This window comes from Ailuropoda melanoleuca, chromosome 2 (genome assembly GCF_002007445.2).
Source record: "Ailuropoda melanoleuca isolate Jingjing chromosome 2, ASM200744v2, whole genome shotgun sequence".
NCBI classification, from domain to species: domain Eukaryota; kingdom Metazoa; phylum Chordata; class Mammalia; order Carnivora; family Ursidae; genus Ailuropoda; species Ailuropoda melanoleuca.
In genome coordinates this window covers 15,151,007-15,172,518 of record NC_048219.1, presented here as the reverse complement: position 1 = coordinate 15,172,518, position 21,512 = coordinate 15,151,007, and the positions used below count along the sequence as shown (strand labels likewise).

The window sequence follows — 21,512 nt, the reverse complement described above, 5'->3', positions numbered from 1 at the left end:
GAATCTGGGAAGGTGTGTTTGCGGTGTACCGGGCTCCCAGAGGATGCAGCCGGCCCTCTGAAGGGGACGCCGAGGAGGGAAAGGGGAAAAGCTGAGCTGCGTTCTTCGGAATGACCCTGGCCCATCTCTCCCCTGCAAACGAGCTGCCCGGCAGCCCAAACCCGCCGCTCAGGCACCTCCTAAACTCTAGGGGTCGCCCACTGCCCTCAAGGTAAAGTCCCTGCTCTTCAGACTGGTACACAAGGCCCTTCTGGAAAGATCTCATCTCCTGCCCCCGCCCACGTCTCTCTTCCTAAATCTCCCCAGAGCAGAACCACTCTGGTCTCTGAGGGCCCCTAACACATGAGGCCTCTGGGCCCTCGCGCTTGCCGTCCCCTCGGTCTGGGATGCCCTCTTCATCTCTCGTGCCTAGAAAGTGCCAACAAGCCTTTCAAGCATCTCCTCCTTGGAGAAGCTTCTCCGAGTCCCTCAAGGAGTCACGGTCACCCTTTCCTTTGTGCTGTCACTCTAGCTCATCTTCCTCGTCTCGGACGCCTGTCCCTCCCACTAGACCAGGAGCTCCTCAGGAGACAGACAGCGGGACGTTCATTTCTCCATTCCCAGCCCCGTACCTCAGATACAACCGCACTCAGTCCATATCTAATGAAGGAAAGGACAAATTTATAGCTAATCATAAGAGCCAGCGTGTACTAAGTACTATCATTACTAAGTACTATTACTATCATTCCCAGCATTGTGTTAAGCTCTTGGAATGCATCACCGTATGTTCTCCCATAAGAAGGCTGGTGTAGATATCGTTCCTGTACCCATTTTACAGACGAAGGAACTCAGCCGCAGGGAGGTAAAGTGACTTGCCCAAGGGCATTGAGCTGGTTGGTGGTAGAAATGGGCTTCGAACTCAGGGCTAATTCCAGCGCCCATGCAATCTGCCATTATCCTATATTGCCTTTATGAAAGAGAGAGTAACAAGACCTCAGAGAGTAACAGGATCAAGGAGACTAAGGGTGCAGGGGACTCTGACAAATTGACAACAAGGTCAGCTTTTTTTTTTTTTTTTGAGTAACAGTGATGGTCACAAACACTGTTGGTTGCTTGCCCCAAAGCCCATTTTCCCTTCTTCAGTGCAACAGAGTTCTGCTTTAATCAGCGAACACTCTTCCCCACGTAATCGGGACTGGCGTGTGCTAATCCCAGCCGCAGCATACTTCTTGTCTGCAATGGGTTCATTGGTGGGCACGTGATGCAGTTAACTTCAAAAATTTTTTTAAAAATTGTGATAAATATACATAACACAGAATTTATCATTTTAACCATTTTTAAATGGCAGTGAACTCTTTCAAAAGAGACTGCTGGACTTGTTGCTGGACTTAGTCGGTGAAGCTGTGGAGCCTGGAGCGGCTGCAGCCATCTTGTGATCGGGAGGCAGGAGCTGATGCGCTGAGGAGGGTAGAACAAGCATATAGGAAAAAATTGGATTCTTGATGTGGTTGCTGAGCTGCTGGGTCTTTCCTACCTCTGCCCTTCTGGATACATGAGACACTAAATCACCCTGCTGTCTAAGAGATTTTGAGCCGGTCTTCTACTCCTCGTAGCTGAAAGTATACTGGTCGAGGGACAACCCAAGTGGGAGAAGAGTTCTCACCTGGTAAAGGATGACATAAACTATAAGGAATTCTGCTAATCTCCAGGAGCTCCTGCCCAGGTCTGGATCCACTGACCTTTGGTCTTCTAATGAGCATGGTGATCTCGGTTTGGGGGAGGAATGTTAATGACCTGAGACGTCATCTGAATAAGCATTCAGGATCTACAAAAGATACAATCCTAGCCATCTGGAGGTGCAGGTCAGCAAACAGCAGTTAGGCATGTCCATGGTGCTGGGATCCTAAGGATGAATTGGACACAGTTTTTGCCCATAAGGGGCTCACAGTGCAGTTGGAGAGATAATCACAGGCCAGGGATGAGTGACGGACAGGTCCACACAAGGTCCAGAGCCTGAAGTGCAAGGTGGCCGGGTGAAACTTCGTGTAGGCATTTTGAAGGATGATAAGAGAAGGGTCAGAGAAAAAGGCATTTCTTGGCAGAATGAACAACATATGCAAACTCAGGGCAACAGGGCTCTCTCAGGGAAATTACCAGTCATTTAGCATAATGGGAACCGGGCTGCTCACTTACAGGTCATATGTCTCTGAGCAAATTGCTTGATGTTTCTGAAGCTCAGAATTTACATTTATAAGAAAAAGAGAAAAGGAAAAAAGGAGGAAAGTAAAGTGGTTGCGAAATTAGGCAACAGATTATATTTGCTAAGCCCAAGGCTTGGCGTGTAGTAGGTGCACAAGAAATGCCCTGTATCATTGTCACATGGTTCTAATTCATTATCTTCCCTGACCCAGGTGGCTTTCTTCCCTTACTCATTCCTGAGCCTGCTAGTGAGGCCCCCCAACTCCCGCAGACTTTTCCTCAGGCAGGAAACCCGAGCCCACAGTCTGGCCTAAGACATCTTCTAGGGCCGGGTGGTTTGTATGATTTCTTCTCTCTCTCTCTCTCTTTTTTCCCTAAATGCAACAAAATAAAACCAAACAAAAAAGCCCAACGCCTGGCGTGGCTTGTCAGGGAGTTATGCAAGTGTGTAAAAAAATAAAATAAAATAAACATTGAGTTTTCGGCATTTGGGGCTTGTTTGATTAGGCGGGGAGCAGAGCCAAGGGCCGGTGAGACACAGGGAAATCTCAGGGCAGAGGGGAGAGGGGAGTCGCTTGAGAGGGAGTTGGGGGTGGGGGCAGGGGCAACTTGGAAGTGGCTGTTATCCTCCCGCACACTTGGCAATGCTGTGGCTGAATGAACCCAGACACTGCGCATTGGGGACCCAACTGCTCCACACGCTCTGGCCATCCACCATCCCTGTTCCCTGGTCATCAGGACACCGGGGTCATTCCATCTATTCCCCCGTCACTGTAAAACACTCTGCACCCTTGTCTCAAGAGTTAGGGCTCCCACCTCCCCTCCTAAGGAGATTCCACAGCCTGTCTTGATTACTCACCACCCCGATCCGCTCCCCCCCGCATCAGTATAGCTTTTCTGCTCTAACTTAACTCCTGCTAACTTCAGTTTTAGCCCATTTCCCTTTACCCAATCTGAAATGCAGCTAGAGAACAGCTGTTTGCTGCCCCAAGAAGTGTCTCCCTCCCTTCTTCAGGCTTGACTTCAATGTCATTTGGGTCACTGCAGGTGTCTGCAGCCCTTCAAGACTCCTTCCACACGCATTCATAGAGCCTCTGCCATTTAGGAGGCTGTTGGATCTTTCATTTCACTAAACAGGTGAGGCTCAGAGAGGTTAAGTAACTTAGGTATGGCCGCACAGCTGGTAAGTGATAGAGCAGGGATTTGAATCTAGGGTTTATTTCCATTTTCCCCCCACTCTTCTGCAGCAGCTCACCTGGATTCCTGGTTTTTACAGCCTCACGTTTCCGTTGAACTGGGAAGGTGCTTTAAAGACTTGACCCTGAGAGGAGGAGGGCGTGGCCAGGACCACAGGCCCTGTTGATCCCGTTCCTTGTCACTTTCTGGATTCTTGATAGGGAAACTGAGGTTTCTCGAGGCTCTCAGACCCTGTTCTGACCCCCACGATGTCTGGAGCTGCGGCGGGTGCTCTGGCTGCGTGGAATCCCCAGGGTGAGGGGCGTGGGGAGGGGAGGAGGCAGGGGCAGAGGGTCTGCGCCGGGGTCCAGAGGACGTGTGCGGCTGCGTTCCCCGCTCTCCAAGCGCAGCGCCCCAGCTGTGGGCAAGGGCTTGCGGGAGGGGGCTAGGGACTCCCGGGCCTGGCACTCCAGTCCGTTTTTTGCTGCGGATCCCGGCAAGGGGGGCCGGCTCGGGGGGTGGGACTGCAAAGGGGGGGGATTCCCTCCCTCGTGCGAGCGGAGGACTGGCCCCTCTCCGGGCTGGGAACTCGGGCAGAGCAGAGGCGCGACGGAGAGCACCAGCCCTGGGCGGAGAGCGGGGAGCGGACCGCCGGAGTGGGGCATTGCAGAGAGCGAGGGCCGGACCGAGCCGCCCCAAAGGACCGATGCGCCGGGTGGGGCGCTGGCCCCGGAGGGCGTGAGCCGCCCGCAGATTGAGCAATTTAGGAACGCGCGGGCGGAGCGCGGGCGAGCCGAGCGCCCAGGACAGTCCTGCGGCAGGCGGGTGAGCCGGCCGCGCCCTCGCCCCTCCCGGGCCTGCCCCCGCCGCGGCTGGCAGCGCGGAGGTGAGTCCCTCCTCAGCTGCTCCGTCCTCCTCCCTAGCGCCCCCTTTCCTGGGACCTGGGGTGCCGGGTCCCTCCCGTCGGGGCTCGGCCGAGCTGAATGCCGGGGGCGGGGGGAGGGGGCGACAGCGAGGGGAAGGGGAGTTCTGGTTACCGTCGGGTCAGAGGGCGGGAGAGGGCACCTCCTGGAGCCTCCCCTGCTAGTCCTTGCCGCCTACACCCCCGTCATCCTTCAAGCCAATGGGCAGCCCCCTCCCGGTTGCTGCCTCGGGTTCCCCTCAACCCCGCAGCCCCCCGTGATCGGTCACTCTGAATCTGATCTCATCTGACTCTGAATATGAAACTGATCGAAACTGAGCGTTCTGGATTCCCCAAGCCCATCAGTCCTATTCACCCCTCCTCCCCAGTCCAGAAGCTCCCGATCCCTGATGCCATCGCCTCGGATTCCCCTGAGTGCCATGGCTCCTGGTTCCTCCCATCTCAGTCCCGCAGCCTGGGTCCGGGTCCGACGTGGCAGGCTGCGAGCATGACCGCCCCCAGTGCGCTGCGAGGTGGCGCGAGTCACTGGCCCTTGGGTCGGGCGCTGAGGGACGGATGGTACTGCTTGGTTGGGGAGAGGTGGGGGCTGTGGTTCACCCGGGGTTCAGAGGAGGCCAACGACGGATTCTGGGTGCGGTGCTTGGGGCAGGGGCTTTCTTGTGAAACTGGCCTTTTGGGGAATTCTCTTGGATTTGGGGGGTACAGTGAGAGGGACTTCAGATCCGCCTCCCCTCCCCCTGCACCTGCTAGGCCTCCCCGGGATAGTGGGGAGGGAAGAAGAATTTGCGCCCATGGGGTTAGAGATGGAGGGACGTGAAGGAGCCTCTCCCGGCTGCCCTCGGTGTTGGAGGGGTGGGGGGCGGCCCCAGCACCTGGCTTGGCTCTGGCCGACAAGCTAATCCCGACAGGTCGGGCAGGCACGTACTTGGTCCCGCCCCCCGCCCAGCAATACTTCTGCCCCCGCCCGCCAGCCCGCTTGGCGGCCGCAACTCCCCACCCGTAGCCGGTCCCGGGGAGGGTTAATGAGAAATTATCGGGATGGTTTACATTTTTGGGTCTGTATCCGGCCCCGGACGGAGTACCCATTTATCCTGATAGTGTTACAGGCAAGAAGGTGAAAGTTACTGCAACCTTGTGGGGGCACCGAGTCCCCGCCCTCAGCCCCCCCCCCAGCTGTGTTCCCCTCCGCAGCCCGCGGCCTCCCCTCCCCAGACCACCTAGCCTGTGCACGGCCTCTCTCCTCGTCTCCCGACGCAGCTCTGCCTCTGCCGCCAGTTCCTTTCCCACCTCGGTGGTCAGCTCCCTGTCCCCTGCCCCGCCCTGCAGACATCCAGTCCTAAGCAACAAACCCCACTCGCTGGTCTCTGGACGAGGTTTGTCAGTGCCAATAAAATGGGACTAATTCTCCTTCCTTCCCAGAGTTATGCTGAGTAAATGAGGGCCTAACACATGGCATGTGGTGCAGGCAGCTCATGAATGCAAGCCCGCCACCCTGACCCTGGCAGATGCCTGAGACCTTGATGACTGCCAGCAGTGCCCCTTGCTGGCTCTGCCTGTCCAGGGTAGTCTGTGTGTGTGCCCACCGTGCTTGTGCGGGGTGGGGATGGGGGGGCGGGGGCCAGCTGGAGGGTGATGGATGCAGGGACCTGTGATTTTCTGGGGGTCGGTACTGCAGCATTCTTAATCTGAGAACTGCCCAGCTTTTAACGTTGGATTTCACATAAAATTCTGAATTTTCAACTTCTCTTTTTTAAAAAAAATCAGAAGATCTGCCAATATTAAATCATTATTTCTGCCTAGTGACAATCCCCTGGAGTGGAATAGCACGTGCTCCCTTTAGATGGGACATCGGCCCTCCAGTGTACCTCCCTCCACAACCAGCTAGCTGCCCTCCTGTTTGTTGCTTATACTCCAGCATAATGAAGACTTAGCTCCTTTTCAGGGTTGATTCTATAGGCATATACTTTTTAAAGTGCTTGATTCTCTTCCCATCCAGTGCTAGGTGAGCGAGGCCAGGGTCAGTTGCTCTGGTGACATTCAGATCTGGATCCTCCTGTCCATTTCCCAGCTGAGATCATGGTTCAGTAGTGGTTCATGGGGGAGTGGGCCAGAAGATCCTCGCGGGCAAGGACCTGGATGAGCATAGCAGGAGGAAGCCTGCAAGCGAAGACGTAGGAGGATTGAGGGGAATAGAGGCAAAGGAGAGGGAGGGCGAGGAAGGGAGCTATTTGTGGAGCGCCCAGCCTGGTGTGCCAGGCACCGAGCTGGGCAGGCACAGGACAGACAAAGGAGACCATTTCTGCCCCTGGGATCCCATTGCTACTGAGCACACAGTGAGCCCAAATTCTCACAGACACCTGATTTAACTCCAGGTTTGTCTGATGTGGCCTTCTCTTCCAGTGTTTGTCCAGCGCAAGGACTGGTGGCATCCTGGGAATGTATCTGCCAGGAGTCCTCCAACCTCAGTTTCACAAATGCTTCCATTAAATGTTAACCTGCCATAGTGAGTGACCACACTGGGGATAAATGCAAATATGGAAATCGCATCACAGTGCTCAGGATTAAGGTCGTATCCAGATGATACCAAAACAAAACACAAGCCCTGTATTGCTTTTGAGATGACCATTGGCATGTAGACACAGAATTGTGTCCTCTTGGCTCCAGAATGCAGCAATCATTAGTGAGTCCTCATGATGTGCCAGGTGCATGTATTAGCTCGTTTAAACTATGAAACCCACTCCCGCCCCGTCGCAGGTAAGGAAACCGAGGCTCGGACCAGCTAAGCAGCGAGCCTGAGGTAACCGCTAATACGTAGCACTGCCAACACTGGAAGCCAAGCTGTCTGCTTCCTCCCTTAGCCATCCCGCTCTACAGCCTACAGCCGGCCTCTGGCTAAAGACCCCAGTTTGATAAGCTCAGCTGGAGGACAGACCTCAGTTTGCAGGTGAGGGAAGTGCGTGGTGGGGGCTGGGGAGGAGGAAGGAAGGTAACCGCAGTTCACGCGCAGGGAGTACTGGAGGGGCGCGCAGAGGCTGGCGTTTGGGGGTGGCTGGGGGCATCCCCGCCCCAGCTCCGCTCCAGCCGCAGAGCCAGGTGGGACCCGTCAGCCTCGTGTAAACACTTCTCACAGGGGCAGCTTAACCACTTGAGTGTGACTGGCCTTCAAAGCTGGTGGGAGAGGCCGAGGAGGGGAGTGCTGAACTCCCTCAGGGGATAATGATTTATCTCCCATGCAGGTGGGCTCCCTGGGGCCTCCCCCAGAGGCCAAGGGGAAAGGGATTGGGACAGGGTGGGAGGGGCACTGCCACTCCAGCATTTCAGATTTCTCCTTAGTAAGCCAAAACTCAGCCAACTCTCAGAGCAAGCCTGGGAAACAGGCATCTTTAACCCCATTTTATAGATGAAGAAACTGACATGCAGAGAGGCCGGGTGACTTGTCCAGAGGCATGTAACTAGCAGGTAGCTTGTAACTAGCGGGTAAGAGGGCGATGCTTCCCTGGCATCTATGAAGTTTCCTGAAGGCTGGCTGGCTCCTTCTGTCCCCGGGCGAGCATGGGTGGGTCTGCCTGCAAGCATGCAGGGCAATGCTCTTGAGCAGGCCTCGGCTGGGAGAATGTGCGGGAGTGTGTGATCCCAAGGGTGAAGCTCCGGGTTTGGCCCAGACTCCCAGGTCGGGCTCCAGACACATAGCACAGGGGAGGGACCAGCTCCCCCTGCCCCCATCACCCGGCCAGCGGGTCCAGAGACCTGGCTCTCGCTGGGCCGGGGGATTATCCCCATTCTCTGTGTCTCTGGCCAGGGCGGGCACCGCTGCCTCTTTTATCCTCTCACAAAGGCCAGGCCCGCAGGGCCTGCTGTGTCAGAGTTTCTGTGGCCGGGGGAAGCCTTACTTCCTTTTCTCCCGCCAAGCCCAGAGGGCCACGCAGAGTCTGCCAGCTTGTCGGGGGGCCACTGCTCTAGCTCCATAGGTGAAAGGCACAGGGGTGACTCAGCACTGGGAAGAGAGGGCTGGAGGGGTCACTCACAGAAGGACAGAGAGAGCTCCTCTTCAAGACACAGGCTGTACTGCAGCATGAGGTCTGGAGGGTAGATCTAAAGAAGCACTTCCAGTTAGGGCTGGCCAATATTGGGCAGGGGTGGGGCCAGCTGGTTCCCAGCCATCCACAGATTGGATGTGAGTGTCTACCATTATTCCAGCTGCTTGGGTAGCCGGCTCCAGTCCCAGGTTAGGGGATTCTGCAAAATTCCTGGGAAAAGGAGCAGATTTCTTCTACAGGGGGGCCAGGTGGGTAACTTGTCATATTCAACCATTCTGCGTTCTCACAGTCTTCTGGGTAAGAGACCACATGGGAGGGTAGGAGGCATAAGTCGGGGGGACCCCATGGTTCCCCAGAATTAACCTTTCTTTCTCCTCCCCCAACAGGTTGGTTTTTGGAGGTGTCCCTGCTGAAGTGACAAAGAGTTGTCCCATGTGACACATCCCGAGGTGCCTTTGGGGAAAGCTCTCTGGACCTCCCAATGGGCTGATGAGGAAGTGGGCTCCACACCCTCTCTGTCCCCAACTAAGATTATGGTGGATTTGGGATACGGCCCAGGCCTGGGCCTCCTGCTGCTGACCCAGCCCCACAGGCGTTAGCAAGAGCCCTGCGCTGTCCACCCCCCTCCAGAGACCACCCCTCCTACCAGGGGCCTGGAGCTGGCAAGTGACTATGCGGCTTGGGCTGTGTGTGGTGGCCCTGGTTCTGAGCTGGATGCATCTCGCTGCCGGCAGCCGGGGGATCAAGGGGAAGAGGCAGAGGCGGAGTGAGTAATGGAGCGGGGCTGGACCACCGCTGGCCTCGGGAGCGGGAGGGGGTCGCCTGGGGACTGGAGGGCCATCGGTGGTTTCATTCTGTGATGACCATTGCGGCTTCTACTTTGTCTATCACAGCTGTGTAGATTACTCAGTAAATTATCCTGTTTGTGGATTAACTTGTTGAGATTACCCATTCTATAGATTACCCGCTTTGTCTGTTTTCCCCTTGGTGGATCTGCTTTCTAGATTAACCCCTCTTGCGAGGATCCAGTGCACGGATTATGCCCTTTGATATAACACCAGCTTTGTGTGGTATCCGTGGAGATGTGTCCCCCTGCTGCTGTGGCCCCAGCCCCAGGGTGCTTGTCCCCCACCTCACTGATAGGAGTTCACGGCTCTTTTCCTTGGGTCTTGGCTGAAGTGCGGCCCCCAACCCCTTGGGGCCAGGAACTCTGCTCAGCCTGGGCAACAGCTTTCCCTGCCAAGACCACGGGGGCAGATACAGCAGAGTGGGGAGGCTTGGGAGACTGTCCACTCCTATGGTTTTTAACTCTGTACAGTGGGATTCAGGGAGCTGCACTGGGGGCTGAAGGGGAGGCAGTGGGAACGAGTCTGGCCCCACCGCCCATCTAACCAGAGTCCCTCACTCTTTCTTGTTTATGGCAACATTCCATGTAAGATGTCACTGGAAGGAGGGGTTCTCACAGTTCTAAAAAAAAAATAATAAATTCTCTTCTTGTACAGATAGGCCTAAGGACATGGGTCAATACTGGAATTCAATTCCCGTGAGCCCTGTCTTCCTAAAAACAGAGCTTGATGGAGTTCACGATTAACCTGTCCCCACAGAATCCCATCCCAGGGAGCCCTGAGAGCCCTGGGGCCTCAGCCTGGCTCCTGGCTCCTGGGATGGAGATGGGCGATCCGTACCTGTCCAGCACGTGATAGGAGTGGCCCCTGCCTGGGACCTGGCTAGGGAGTAGGAAGGAGGAGGCCTCTGGTACAGACCCCAAGGCCCCTCTCCCCCATAAGGGGTGTCACACCCACAGGCGGGAGGCTCTCCAGCGAAGCACAACCAGCTCTTGCTTCACTCTGAGGCCTTCAAACATAGGCCCACCAGGAAAGATCGAAAGACAGCGGAATTTTGTCTGGTCTCCACCTGCGCGGCCAAGGCCAGAACCCAGCCCAGGGAGAGAAGCTCAGAGAATTGGTGAAGCTGAAAATCCCTGGCTTAACAAACAATTAGAGCCGGTTAGGTTTAATCAGCAGCGGGGCCTTGATTTTCCTCCCGGCTCCTCTGCTGCGGCCAGTATGTTGGACACTACGGGCCAGATGCGGTTCTGTGGTTTATAACCAGTCTCCTCTGTTTCCGAGAGGAGGGAGAGAGAGCGAGAGCGGACGAGAGGGGCCACTCATGCTCATGCGACACACATTAGCGGTCACACTTCCACGCACAGACAGAGCCACACCCCGCCCCTCCCAAAGCCCAGGGTGGAAGACCTGGGTTCAAGTCTGTTGTACTGAAAACAACCAGCACAACAAAGCACCGGCCTGAGCGTCAGAAAGACCCGGTCCCTGCACCGGCCAGGCCAAGGCAGCAAATGGATGGGTCCACTTAGGACGCAGCCCCTGGCCGCAGCCCCGGCAGTTGTAACCCTGTTTTTACTACCAAGTGGCGTGAGTGACAGATGTCCTTGGTGGTGACATGGGAGGGTGGGGAGAGACTCGGGGTGCAGTGAGGACCCAGAGAGGGATGAGGGTAAATGTTGCTAGACAACAGTTTTGACTAGAAGCCATAAAGCTGCAAGGGTAATTGCAGAAGGAGAGAGTGAAGCCTATGGGAGATCTTATTTATGTGTGTGTGTTTGTTGGGAACCCTTTATAAAATCCCAAGCTCCGTCTGGACGTCGGGGTGCATGTCGTTGTTATATGAACAATGTGTGGACCATGTGGCCCTAGGGTTTCCGGGGAGTGGGGGGGAGGAAGAAAGAGGACCACCATGCGGTGTGTGGCCGACCTTGCAGCCCCGGGGGGCCGTGGGGAGCCAGCATGTGGAGGTAGGCTGGCTGTGCGGACAGCCTCAGGTCTGTGGACTCTAACCGACTCTGTCTGCCAGCTGTAACCGCGTGTCAGTAGGGCTGGCAGAAGACACCCCATAGAGCTCTGATCGGGAGGCACACACCAGTTTTGAGTCCAGAAATGGCTGAGCTCAGGCCTGGGTGATGGTCTCCCTGCACGGAGCGGGTGACACTGAGCAAAGTGCTCTTTAGCTGCGAGTTAGGAACCCTGGCGGGGTGACTTCCTCCTCGCCCATTCACTAAGGACCCATCCCCTCCCCGAACCCCCTCTTCACTCACAGCCTCTTGTCTCCTCACTGGCCCTCACCCTCTCCTGAATGCTTTCCTGCCTGGATTTCCTGCTCCTCAGGGTGCCCACCTTTCCTCACTACTCCTTGTATTGAGTACTCCTTCCCCTTACTGAGGCCCCTCTCCTATCTGATTCCTGGGCCCCATACTCAGGCCTGCCCCCATGAAGCCCTCATTCCTTCACTGAAGCCTGACTCCCCCATCCAGCCCCATCCAGACTTGGTGGGGAACTGAGATCAGGGGAGACTTTCTGGAGGAGGTGACTTTAGTTCTGAGGCATGAAGGAGGTCATCAGGCTCAGGAGGTGGCAGAGAATGTTCCAGGCAGAAGGGCCAACTTGAGCGAAGGCACAGAGGTGTGCAATAGTGTGATGTATCTAGACAAACAAAAATAGTTCTATATAGCTGAGGGGTAGTGTTGCGCAATGAGGCGGGTAGGATCAGCTCATGGAAGCTTTTTAGGCCAGGTGGAGAAGTTAATAAGACCAGATGGGTCTCAATCCTGCTGATGATAGGGAGCCATCGATGGAATTTAGGGAAAGGTGTTGGGTTTTAGGAACTCAATTTGCAAGGTTTTATCATAGAATGGATGAGGGAGCCTAAGAAGCCCCAGGGAATGGAGGGCCGGGCACAGCCTTGCCTTCCTGGGCTGGGGAAGTGGGCTTCACTGAGAACTTCCCGTGTTTGGGCACAGAGCTGTGTGAGGGGGTTTTGTGAAGAGGTTGGGAAGCAGGCTCCATCCCCTCTCTGAGCGCCCTCCACTTCCCCCAGCCCACCCAGCCTCCACAGTGAGGTTACAGCCCTACAAGGCTGCCTCCCCTGTGCACCTCCCTGCATCACAGGCATGGGAACCTTGCGTGTGATGAATCTGGCCATGCCCTTCCGAGGTCCCCTTCCCTGCCAGTAGACTAAAGCCCTATTTTGCATTCTCTGAATGTACTAGGATGGTCGGTGCCACAGAGCCTTTGCACAGGCTGTTCCTCTGTGTGCCACACCCTCTTCACCCAGCCGGCTGGGTAAGGGAGTGCCTTCCATTACTCATCCACTTACACGGTGCCAGCCAGCCCTGCTTGCCGCATCCCCAGGTGGGCCTTTGTTTATACCTCAGCTCTAGCTCTAGGTCCCCAGCTCCTAGCACTCGGGGGCACGTGTTAGGTGTGCAGTAAATGTCTATGGAATAAACGAGCCTCAGTTTTTCCCTTTGAATCACTGTGCACCCCCTAATGCCCACCATCTTCCTTGGACCCCATTTCCCCCACACAGAGGCCCCCCCCCACCGTGGCTGTCTAGCGCCCCACTGCCCATGCATCTGTCTCACTAAGCTGAGAACACCCTTGGGTTCCTATCCTTTTTGACCAGCGTCCCTTTCTTCATTGAACTGACCCCTGTCCATCATTGAACTCCTCTCCTTCTTGATAAGTTTTCCTTCCCCTTCCTGAGCCCCCAAGCATCATGGAGCTCAATTCCCTTTGTCCTTGTCTCAAGCCCCAAGGCCAGTCTTACCACCTGAGCTCTGCATTGAGACTCTCCTGTATCTTTGGGTCTTCACTCCATCAGTTCACCCAGCCTTGGGGTCTCAGAGTCTTGTGATCACAGCCCCTGCTCCCAGCTGCTCTGCCGTCTCTGTTCCTATGTCCTCTGATGCTCTCTGGCCCTCGCCTCCCTTTACTTCCACCTTCACCCCTTCCACTCACTTCCCATCCCCCATTCCACCAGAACTGCTCCTCTTGGGGTCAGCCAGTTGGTCACCTCCCTGTGCAAGTCCATGGCCATGGTCTCCTCCCAGCTGTCCCTGCACATCTCCCCCTTTGGAACTTGGTTCCTGTGCCCACTCTCCCTCAGTGGCCCCACCCCCACCCCAGGATTCCTTCTCAGTTCTCTCTGAGCCCTTCCTCCTCAGCTGGCCTGTTGAGTGAGTATTGTCCCGCTGCTTAGCCTCTGCCTCAGGATGACTCCCACTCCCATGATTTAACCACTGATGACCACGGCTTCCACGGATGGATCCCTGTGTTCTCTCCCCCGCTCCACAGCTGATTTCTTGAATGAGATGGCTCTCCTTCCTCTACTCCTCGATCACTGTCCTCTGCCCCCATCAGGGGCGCTATTGCTGCCTTCTTGCCTGACAACTCAGTGGCGTTTGGCACAGCGACACCTCCCTGCCCTGACCAGTGCGCTCTGCTCTTGGCTTCCATATTTACTGTGCTTTTGAGTGGCCTTTCTTTTTTCTGCACTTCCCTCAAATTCCTAGTTCCTTTGCTCACCATCTCGACCCACTGTCTTGTGGACCCCCATGACTTATGACTGTTTTCATGTTAAGGATTCCACATTGCAGTCTCCAGCCAAAATGTTTTTCTTGAGTTCCAGACCCACAGGTTCAATTGCCAAATACACACCTTCCCTGGATGTCCCACAGGAGCCACAACCTCAACACCTCTAAAATCTGACTACCCATCATTCCCCCACCCAGACCTGCTCCTCCTTCTGTGGTCCCCTCTCGGTGAAGGGCCAAGGGCCACCCTGTCACACAAGCCCAACACCTTGGAGTCACCCTCTGCTTGCGCTTTCCCCAGCCCCTTAGCCCCATGTCCAGCCCATCACCTGGTCTTGTTGATTCTCCCACCTGAGTATCTCACCTGTGTCCTCTCCTCTGCATCTTCTCAGTTCAGCTCTGTCTCTTCGAGCTTGAGGCATCTTCCTGCCTCCAGACTTGCTGTCCCTACAACCCATTCTCCATGTCACAGAGTGATCCTGACCATATCTCTGATTTTAAAGCCCCCAGTAATTCTCCACTGCCTTTAGGACAATGTCCAATCTCCTTTGCACAGATTCAAGACCCTTCCTCATCTGGGCCTACCTCCCTTTCCAGCTTCACATCTAACCACTCCCTCCACACTCCCACCATGCTGATTTCAGACCCCAAGTGTTCCACGCTTTCTCCTCCTGTGTCACTGACAGATCCGAAGAGAAATGCACACAGAGATGTGTCGTTGGTTGAATGAGAGGAGGGCAGCAGGATTCTGAGAAGGCCTTTTGCAAATCTGTCCTTAACAGAAGTGACAAGGATGGAATAAATGAGCAGGGAGCATCGCTATATGGCTGGCAAATGGGATGCTGGGATCAGTTCAGTTATTGAGGCGAGAATGGAGGGAGCATTCATTTCAACAATGGATTCAGTAAAAACCTTGACTAATAGAGGATATAGTACCTTATAAGTAGAAGCAGTACCTGAAATCTACAGCAACTTCTGAATTTGTAACACGGCCAAATAAAGGCCCAAAGTGGAAAAATAAACCCTGGGGCTCCCTCCTAACACCAACGCAGCATTTGAGTATTTTTGCTCTTAGAAGAACTAAACCAAGAACAATATTAATTTTTAAATGTATTGACATCAACTCTATACAAATCAATTCTAGATTTAAGAAGTCACCCACCTACCTGTACTTCCAGTCTCCACATCTCCTCACGTGGTCCTGCCCCTGGCCTTCCTAAACTTTGTTCCTTCTGCCCGGGACACATGCTGGCTGCGAAGCCTCGTTCAAGTCATTGAACTTCTCCATGTTCTCCTCTGTAAAAAACGAGGCTTACAAACTAATAATTGCACCTGCTTCGTGGCTTGTAAGGATCACGGAAGTGAATGTGTGCTGAGCCCTGAGAACAGAGTAAGCGCACCACGTTTAGACTTAGCGGCCCTTACTATGGTCATGGTGGTTGTTATATGGCTGTGTTTGTTCCTGCCCCTTCCCCTTCTGCTCACCTTCTTTTTTTTATTTTAAAGATTTTATTGTATTTATTCGACAGAGATAGAGACAGCCAGCGAGAGAGGGAACACAAGCAGGGGGAGTGGGAGAGGAAGAAGCAGGCTCCCAGCGGCGGAGCCTGATGTGGGGCTGGATCCCACAACGCCGGGATCACGCCCTGAGCCGAAGGCAGGCGCTTAACCGCTGTGCCACCCAGGCGCCCCTCACCTTCTTAACTTGCTCGTTCTCCTGTTCTGGGATCAGGGATCACTCCTGCAACAGGTGCTCCTCCCAGCAGCCCTCCAGAGTGGACATCCTTACGTCCGTTTCCAGTGGTGGGAGAGGAGGCACACAGGACACTGTGCTTTGCCCTGGGGCACAGGCTGGGGATTTGGCTCCAGGTCCAGCCGACTCAGAAGCCTGAGCTCAGGGTCCACTATGCTGCGTGATCTCCTGCCATCTGTTCTGATCTCCCCCGCCCCCCACGCTCTGCCCCCAGCCTGCGTCTCCAGCTCCTCTCTTCATGCTTGCTCCTAAGTGGCTCTAACCTCTCTTTGTGTTACTTTCTGCACTTGCTTCTCTTTCCGCGGGGTGGACCTCGTTTAGTGACCTGCCCTACTGTTCCACCACCTACCCTAGCACTCACCCCGGACTCCTCCCTCCTGTTGGTCTCCTCTGCCAAATTCTCGCAAATCTTCTTCTGTCCATCTCCAACTGAGCAGAATCTTGTTTAAGACGTTCTCATCTTTCTCACCTGGATGCTCTGTTCAGCTTCCTTCCAAATGGTCCTTCAGCCCCTGGTCTCCACCCAGGCTGCCAAAGGAACCTTCCAACGTGTCAATCAGCCTGGGTCCTGCACCTTGCCGATAGCTTCCTACTGCCTAGTCAGTTATGAGAGAGGTCTCAAGAAAAACTCTGCAAAACAAGTGTTCTTTTGCCGAAGTGTTTAGGAAATAAAACTTCCTCTGTCCCCCTCTTAGGGAATCACTGTGCACCAGGGGCTTAATAAAGTTTGAAGAATCCCTGCGGTAAATAATCCTGTTTAGACCTGTCGGACCCAGTGGTTCTGTCTTCCCTGGCATTGTGGCCTTCCCTCCACAGCCTCTGATGAACATCTGGGGAAAGCGTGTTCCAGGGATGCTCTTTGGGAAACACTGCCTGGCAGGATCAAGTACAAGTCCCTTAGCATGCTCACCTTTCACCATTCCCCTTCCCACCCCGCTGGCATCCTAAATCATCTGCAATTCCCTTTGGCTTCTTTTCTACCTCTGTGGGCCTGTCCCTAGAAGGACCCTCATCTCTACTTCCTGATGGACAAATCTCTACGAATTCTTCAAAAGTTGGCCCAAAGGGCACTTCCTTTGTGACTCCTTCCCTCTCTTCTTTTTGGGTTCACTGTCGCTAGGCCTTGCGGCTGTCAGCATTTGCCTGTTTGCAGGTCTCTCTGCACCCCTGCAAGATCAGTTTGGAGTGGTCAGGAGAGCCTCCCTCCATGTCCCCAGCGCTCACATGGCACAGGGTACCCGGGAAGGGTGTGGGGAGTGTTGGTTAAACAAGCGACATCAAAGGTTTGAGACCCTGTGCTGGGGGCTGGAAGTCACACTGCCTCATTGGATGGCCAGTGTTTCCCAACCTCAGCATCACTGACGTTTTGAAACAGACAACTTGTGGGCCCTCCCATACCCCATGCATTGTAGGATGTTAGCGGCCTCCCAGGCCTGTCTCCCCTCGATGCTAGCAGCAACCCCCCCTCCCCAGTGTGACAATCAGAAATGTCTCTAGACGGTGCCAGATATCCCCCGGGGAGCAAAATTATCTCTGGTTGAGACCACTGTTCTAGACCTAAGTTTTTCCAGTTGTTTTCCTGTCTCTGAGCAGATGATCTGTTTCTCAGATAGTTTAACCCATTGACCTTCTTGACCTTAAAACTTTCTCAAGGATAAAAAATCCCCTCCTTCCACACCTGAGGCTGAGCTTTCCTTCCTCTGGGGAGGGATTGGGGGGTTCCAGGAAGGGTGCAGCTTCAGAAGCTCCTTGGGGAATGGCCAAGCAAGCCTGGAGAGTGAGCCTGTGTTGTGCCTGGAGCTGGGGAGACATTTAGGTTGGAGGGGGGCTCTTGCTTCGGGCACCAGTGCCAGTTCCCTGGAGCGATGATGCTGGGAGCTTTGTCAAGCAGCCTTGCACGGAGCTGCCATCCTGGCCTGTACTTTTTGAAAAGCACATTCGTAGTGTAGGAAGAAACTCCAGTCTACTCCCTTCCCACCCTTGTGGGAGCCTGGGAAAGATGGAGGTCTCTCCTACACCTTCTTACCCCTGTTCCACCCTTGCAGTCAGTGCTGAGGGGAGCCAGGCCTGTGCCAAAGGTTGTGAGCTCTGTTCCGAGGTCAACGGCTGCCTCAAGTGCTCGCCCAAGCTGTTCATTCTGCTGGAGAGGAACGACATTCGCCAGGTGGGCATCTGCTTGCCTTCCTGCCCACCTGGATACTTCGATGCCCGCAACCCCGACATGAACAAGTGCATCAGTGAGTGCAGGGAGGGCTGGGGAAGGCTCTGGACACGGGGGGGGGTTGCTTTGAACTGTGATGGCAGGCAGGTGGAGCAGAGAGCACGCGGAGGAGTGGAGGGGAGGCTCCTGGTTCAAGTACCCAGCTGCCAGCCCAATATCTCAGAGAGTCCGTCCACCTTTCCAGCTCCCCTGTGTCCATATAGCAACCGTATCTCCTTCCTCCAAAGCTGTACCTGCCTGCATTCCCGCAGTGTCCTGGGCCACTCACGCCATGGACCTGAGAGCCAGCCTGTCATTCCTGTCATCTCCCATCCATCTAATGACCAGATCGTGCCTGCTGCCTCTCCTTTCCATCCTCACTGCTGTAGTCTCGCCCGGGCTCCTGGCTCCTCTCTCCTGCATGATCCCAGTTGCCCGCTTTTCTGTCCTCCAGCACTCACCCAGTTCCTTTCAACCCTCCCTCCGCACTGCAGCCAGGAAGTTGCTTCTGAGCCATGTGTCCTGTCCCATCACACTTCTGCTTGAAAACCACCCCAGCTCCACTGACTGCAGGGAAATTTGAGCCCCTGTCAGCCTGTCCACTCCCCCCACCACCACCTCCGCGCCCCTGTGCCTAGGTCTCCTTGCTGGCTGGGCTTGGCCCTCCCACAGCAGCTGCAGTTCGCTGTGCTCTAAAGCATGTGCTGTCCCACCTCTGCTCAGGCTCACTGTGACATGCTGGGGGACAGGCAGGGAGCACACTCCCGTGAATAACGCCAGTGCCCCTCCTGGTTGCTCAGTGCCTTGGAGACTAGAATGCATTTCCAGATCACATATCAGTTGAGCCTCACAACAGCCTTTGGAAGGAGAAGGGACCTAAACGACAGGTGCCGTTTTGGGGGGCTGATAAGAGTGAGGTCTGCAGGGGAAATGGCTGACCCGAGATTGGCCTTGGGTTCTAATCTCAACTCTGCTTCTTATTCGTTGTCTAACTTCGACCCTGTTGCAGTCTCTTGAAACCTCATCTGTAAAATGAGACTGCTAGTTTTCACCCCCTAGGCCTGTCGCCAGAGGCACAGGGAAAGCCTTTAGTGCCCGGCGCTCCACTGTCCTTACCGTATGTCATCTGCAACCAGACCCAGGGATCCGAGCAAGAGAGGAGGGAGGGGAGGAGACGAAGAAACCGAAGAAACCGCAGAGGCACAGAGGAGGGGTGGGGTGCGGTGGGGTGGGAAGCTTTTGAGGATGGAGGGGGGACCCTAGGGCTGCCCTCTTGGTCCTCAGGGCATTTGGGATAGGAGTTCCTGGCTGTGTCAGCTCCTGTGAAACTGGCAGCCCAAGCTTCAGGTGCCAGACACTGGGAGGAAGTCAGCCCAGCCCACAGTCTGGGAAGGGAGAGGTTGTGAAAGACTCTGCCTGCTTCCAGCCAGGGCCCTGTGACCCTCCCTCCCCCAACTTCCCCAGAGGAGGGAGAGCTGGCAGGAGGGGATCAGGGAGGGACCCAGGAGTCCAACCAAGGTGGTTCCTGGAACTGGGCCTTGCGGAGAGAGAGGAATTTGCCCTGGGACCTCTCCCCACCCCCCGCCCAAGCAGATTCTTTTCTCAGGGCAGGAGGGGAACCAGGGTTTGGGGTGTTGCGGGTCCCCAGCAATGGGGAGAGGAAGCCACACAGCCCTGACTGGGGGCCATTGTATCCCTCAGTTCAACTCTGATTAGGTGGCACTCTGGGGTGCCATGACACGCTGGGACCCTTCCCTCCCAACCCCATGAATCCTGGAGGGTCCCGTCCTCCTCCTCGGAACGCAGCTCTCTTAGGCCTCACTGTTGTTCCAGGGCCTGGGATAGGGTTTGGGGTGGCGTTAGCTGACGGGCCCAGCCAATCCTGCAGGGTGGCCACTTTGGCCTCCTCTGCCCACCCTGTGCTCGCCTTCCCTCCCTCCCAGGACTCTCCTGCAGTCATGGCAGCTCCAGGCCAGGGTCCTGAGCTGGGGGGGGGGGGCTGCCCTCAGGCTGGGGGGCATTGGGACCAGGCGGTGAGCCAGAGGCCCCCAATCTGGCCCTCTCCTCAGAGTGCAAGATTGAGCACTGTGAGGCCTGCTTCAGCCACAACTTCTGCACCAAGTGTAAGGAGAGCTTGTACCTGCACAAGGGCCGCTGCTATCCGGCCTGTCCCGAGGGCTCGGCGGCCGCCAACGGCACCATGGAGTGCAGCAGTCCTGGTGAGTTTGCAGGGAGGGCCGGTGGGCCCAGAGGGCTGGGACCCTGGGGAAGAGCAGGGAGAGCCTACTTACCTCCCCACCCGCACCCCACCCCCCACTGCCCTGGGGTTCCAGGGCCTTTCTGCCCTCTGGACCGAACATGCTTCCAGCCTCAGGCTCAGGCAGAAAGAGCAGGTGGGAGGGGCTCCCCTGGGGCATTCTGGAGTACCCAGGAGTGACCCCCTCCTCCCCTTCTTTCTCTCCCTCTTCCCTCCCTTCCTGCCAGCACAATGTGAAATGAGCGAGTGGTCCCTGTGGGGGCCGTGCTCCAAGAAGAAGAGGCTCTGTGGCTTCCGGAGGGGCTCCGAGGAGCGGACTCGGAGGGTACTCCATGCCCCTGGTGGGGACCACGCTGTCTGCTCCGACACCAAGGAGACCCGCAGGTGCACAGTGCGGAGGACGCCCTGTCCCGAGGGTGAGCTGTGGCCTCTCCCTCCTGGGGGCTGGGAGTCAGGGACAGCCATGGAAGTCTGACCACTTCTGCCTCCTGCCTGTCACCCGGAAAGGGACACAGGCCAGGGCCAGATGGAAACCCCCAACTCAAGATGCCATGCTGGGGGAACCAGTGCCAGGTGCTGGCAGAGAGCAGTCCCCAGAACTCTGTGTGGTGGGACCTGGAAGCTTCGGTGTCTGCGTCCTCCAGTTTCCCCATTTCCTCTGAACCAGCAGATGTTGGCATTGGAAGGATCCTCAGAGGTCAGATGGGTCTACAGAAAGGGATGCTGAGACCCAGAGAGGTGTAGGGATGTGACCAAGGTCACACAGCCTGTAGCTGGCAGTGATGTGGCAGTTACCAGAGGCAGTGGAGTGGGCCAGAGGAGCTGGGGGCTGTCCTGCTTGTCCTGAGAGTTGCACCAAACATCTTGGCCCATTGGTGTCCAAGGTCTGAGGAAGGCACAAGGAAGAGGAGGGTCTCTGGTTCAACGAGGGTTGGAGGGTGAAAGGCTCCTGGGACCCCATCTCTGTTCCCAGATTGCAGGGTCCTCTGAAGTGGCCGCTAGTCTGAGGAGGCCTTGAGGGGGACCCCGACTGCCTAAAGGCAGTGACTCCAACCCCCCCCCCACCCAGCTTCCTCCCCACTCCCCTCCTAGAGCCCTGGGTCATGCCCAGGGCCTCCTCCCTGGCAGCAGGACATTCTTTGTTGACTCTTCCTGCTGTTGGGCTTGCAGGGCAGAAGAGGAGGAAAGGGGGCCAGGGCCGGCGGGAGAACGCCAACAGGAACCCGGACAGGAAGGAGAGCAAGGAGGCGGGCGCCGGCTCTCGGAGACGCAAGGGCCAGCAGCAGCCGCAGCACCAAGGGACTGTGGGGCCGGTCACATCTGCAGGGCCCACCTAGGGACATTCGTCACCTCCAGGCCCGCATGGGAAGAGTCCAGCGCTGCTCTGTGTGATGAAAGCTTTACCGAACTGGAGCGCTGGGGGCAAAGCGTGCACACACTCTCCATACATATATGGACACACAGACACACACACGAAGGGCCTGTGTCCAAACATGCAACCAACAACATGTGCACGCATGTGCGTACACACACACACACACACACACACACACACACACACACACGATCAAGGCTCCCGGAAGAAACCTCTATCTCTCGG

General features: G+C 55.9%; 1 protein-coding gene across 2 annotated transcripts; it reads left to right on the top strand.

Annotated features, from left to right (window-relative positions):
- Positions 1-4,111: 4,111 nt before the first annotated feature.
- Positions 4,112-21,474, top strand: RSPO1 (R-spondin 1). 2 transcript variants are annotated; one of them, XM_034649494.1, is made up of 6 exons: positions 4,112-4,240; positions 8,700-9,079; positions 17,501-17,692; positions 19,725-19,874; positions 20,140-20,328; positions 21,083-21,474. In XM_034649494.1, the coding sequence occupies exons 2-6, from the start codon at positions 8,986-8,988 to the stop codon at positions 21,247-21,249; spliced, it is 792 nt and encodes a 263-aa protein (XP_034505385.1). In that variant the 5' UTR covers positions 4,112-4,240; positions 8,700-8,985; the 3' UTR covers positions 21,250-21,474. The 2 variants fall into 2 exon arrangements, with proteins under 2 accessions (XP_034505385.1, XP_019660057.1); XM_019804498.2 differs by lacking the exon at positions 4,112-4,240 and adding an exon at positions 7,169-7,220.
- Positions 21,475-21,512: the final 38 nt, after the last annotated feature.

Coding starts and splice junctions, on each gene's coding strand:
- RSPO1 (XM_034649494.1), top strand. CDS start 8,986: ATGCGGCTTGGGCTGTGTGTGGTGGCCCTGGTTCTGAGCTGGATGCAT. Junction 9,080..17,500: donor GGGGAAGAGGCAGAGGCGGA/GTGAGTAATGGA, acceptor CCACCCTTGCAG/TCAGTGCTGAGGGGAGCCAG. Junction 20,329..21,082: donor GAGGACGCCCTGTCCCGAGG/GTGAGCTGTGGC, acceptor TTGGGCTTGCAG/GGCAGAAGAGGAGGAAAGGG.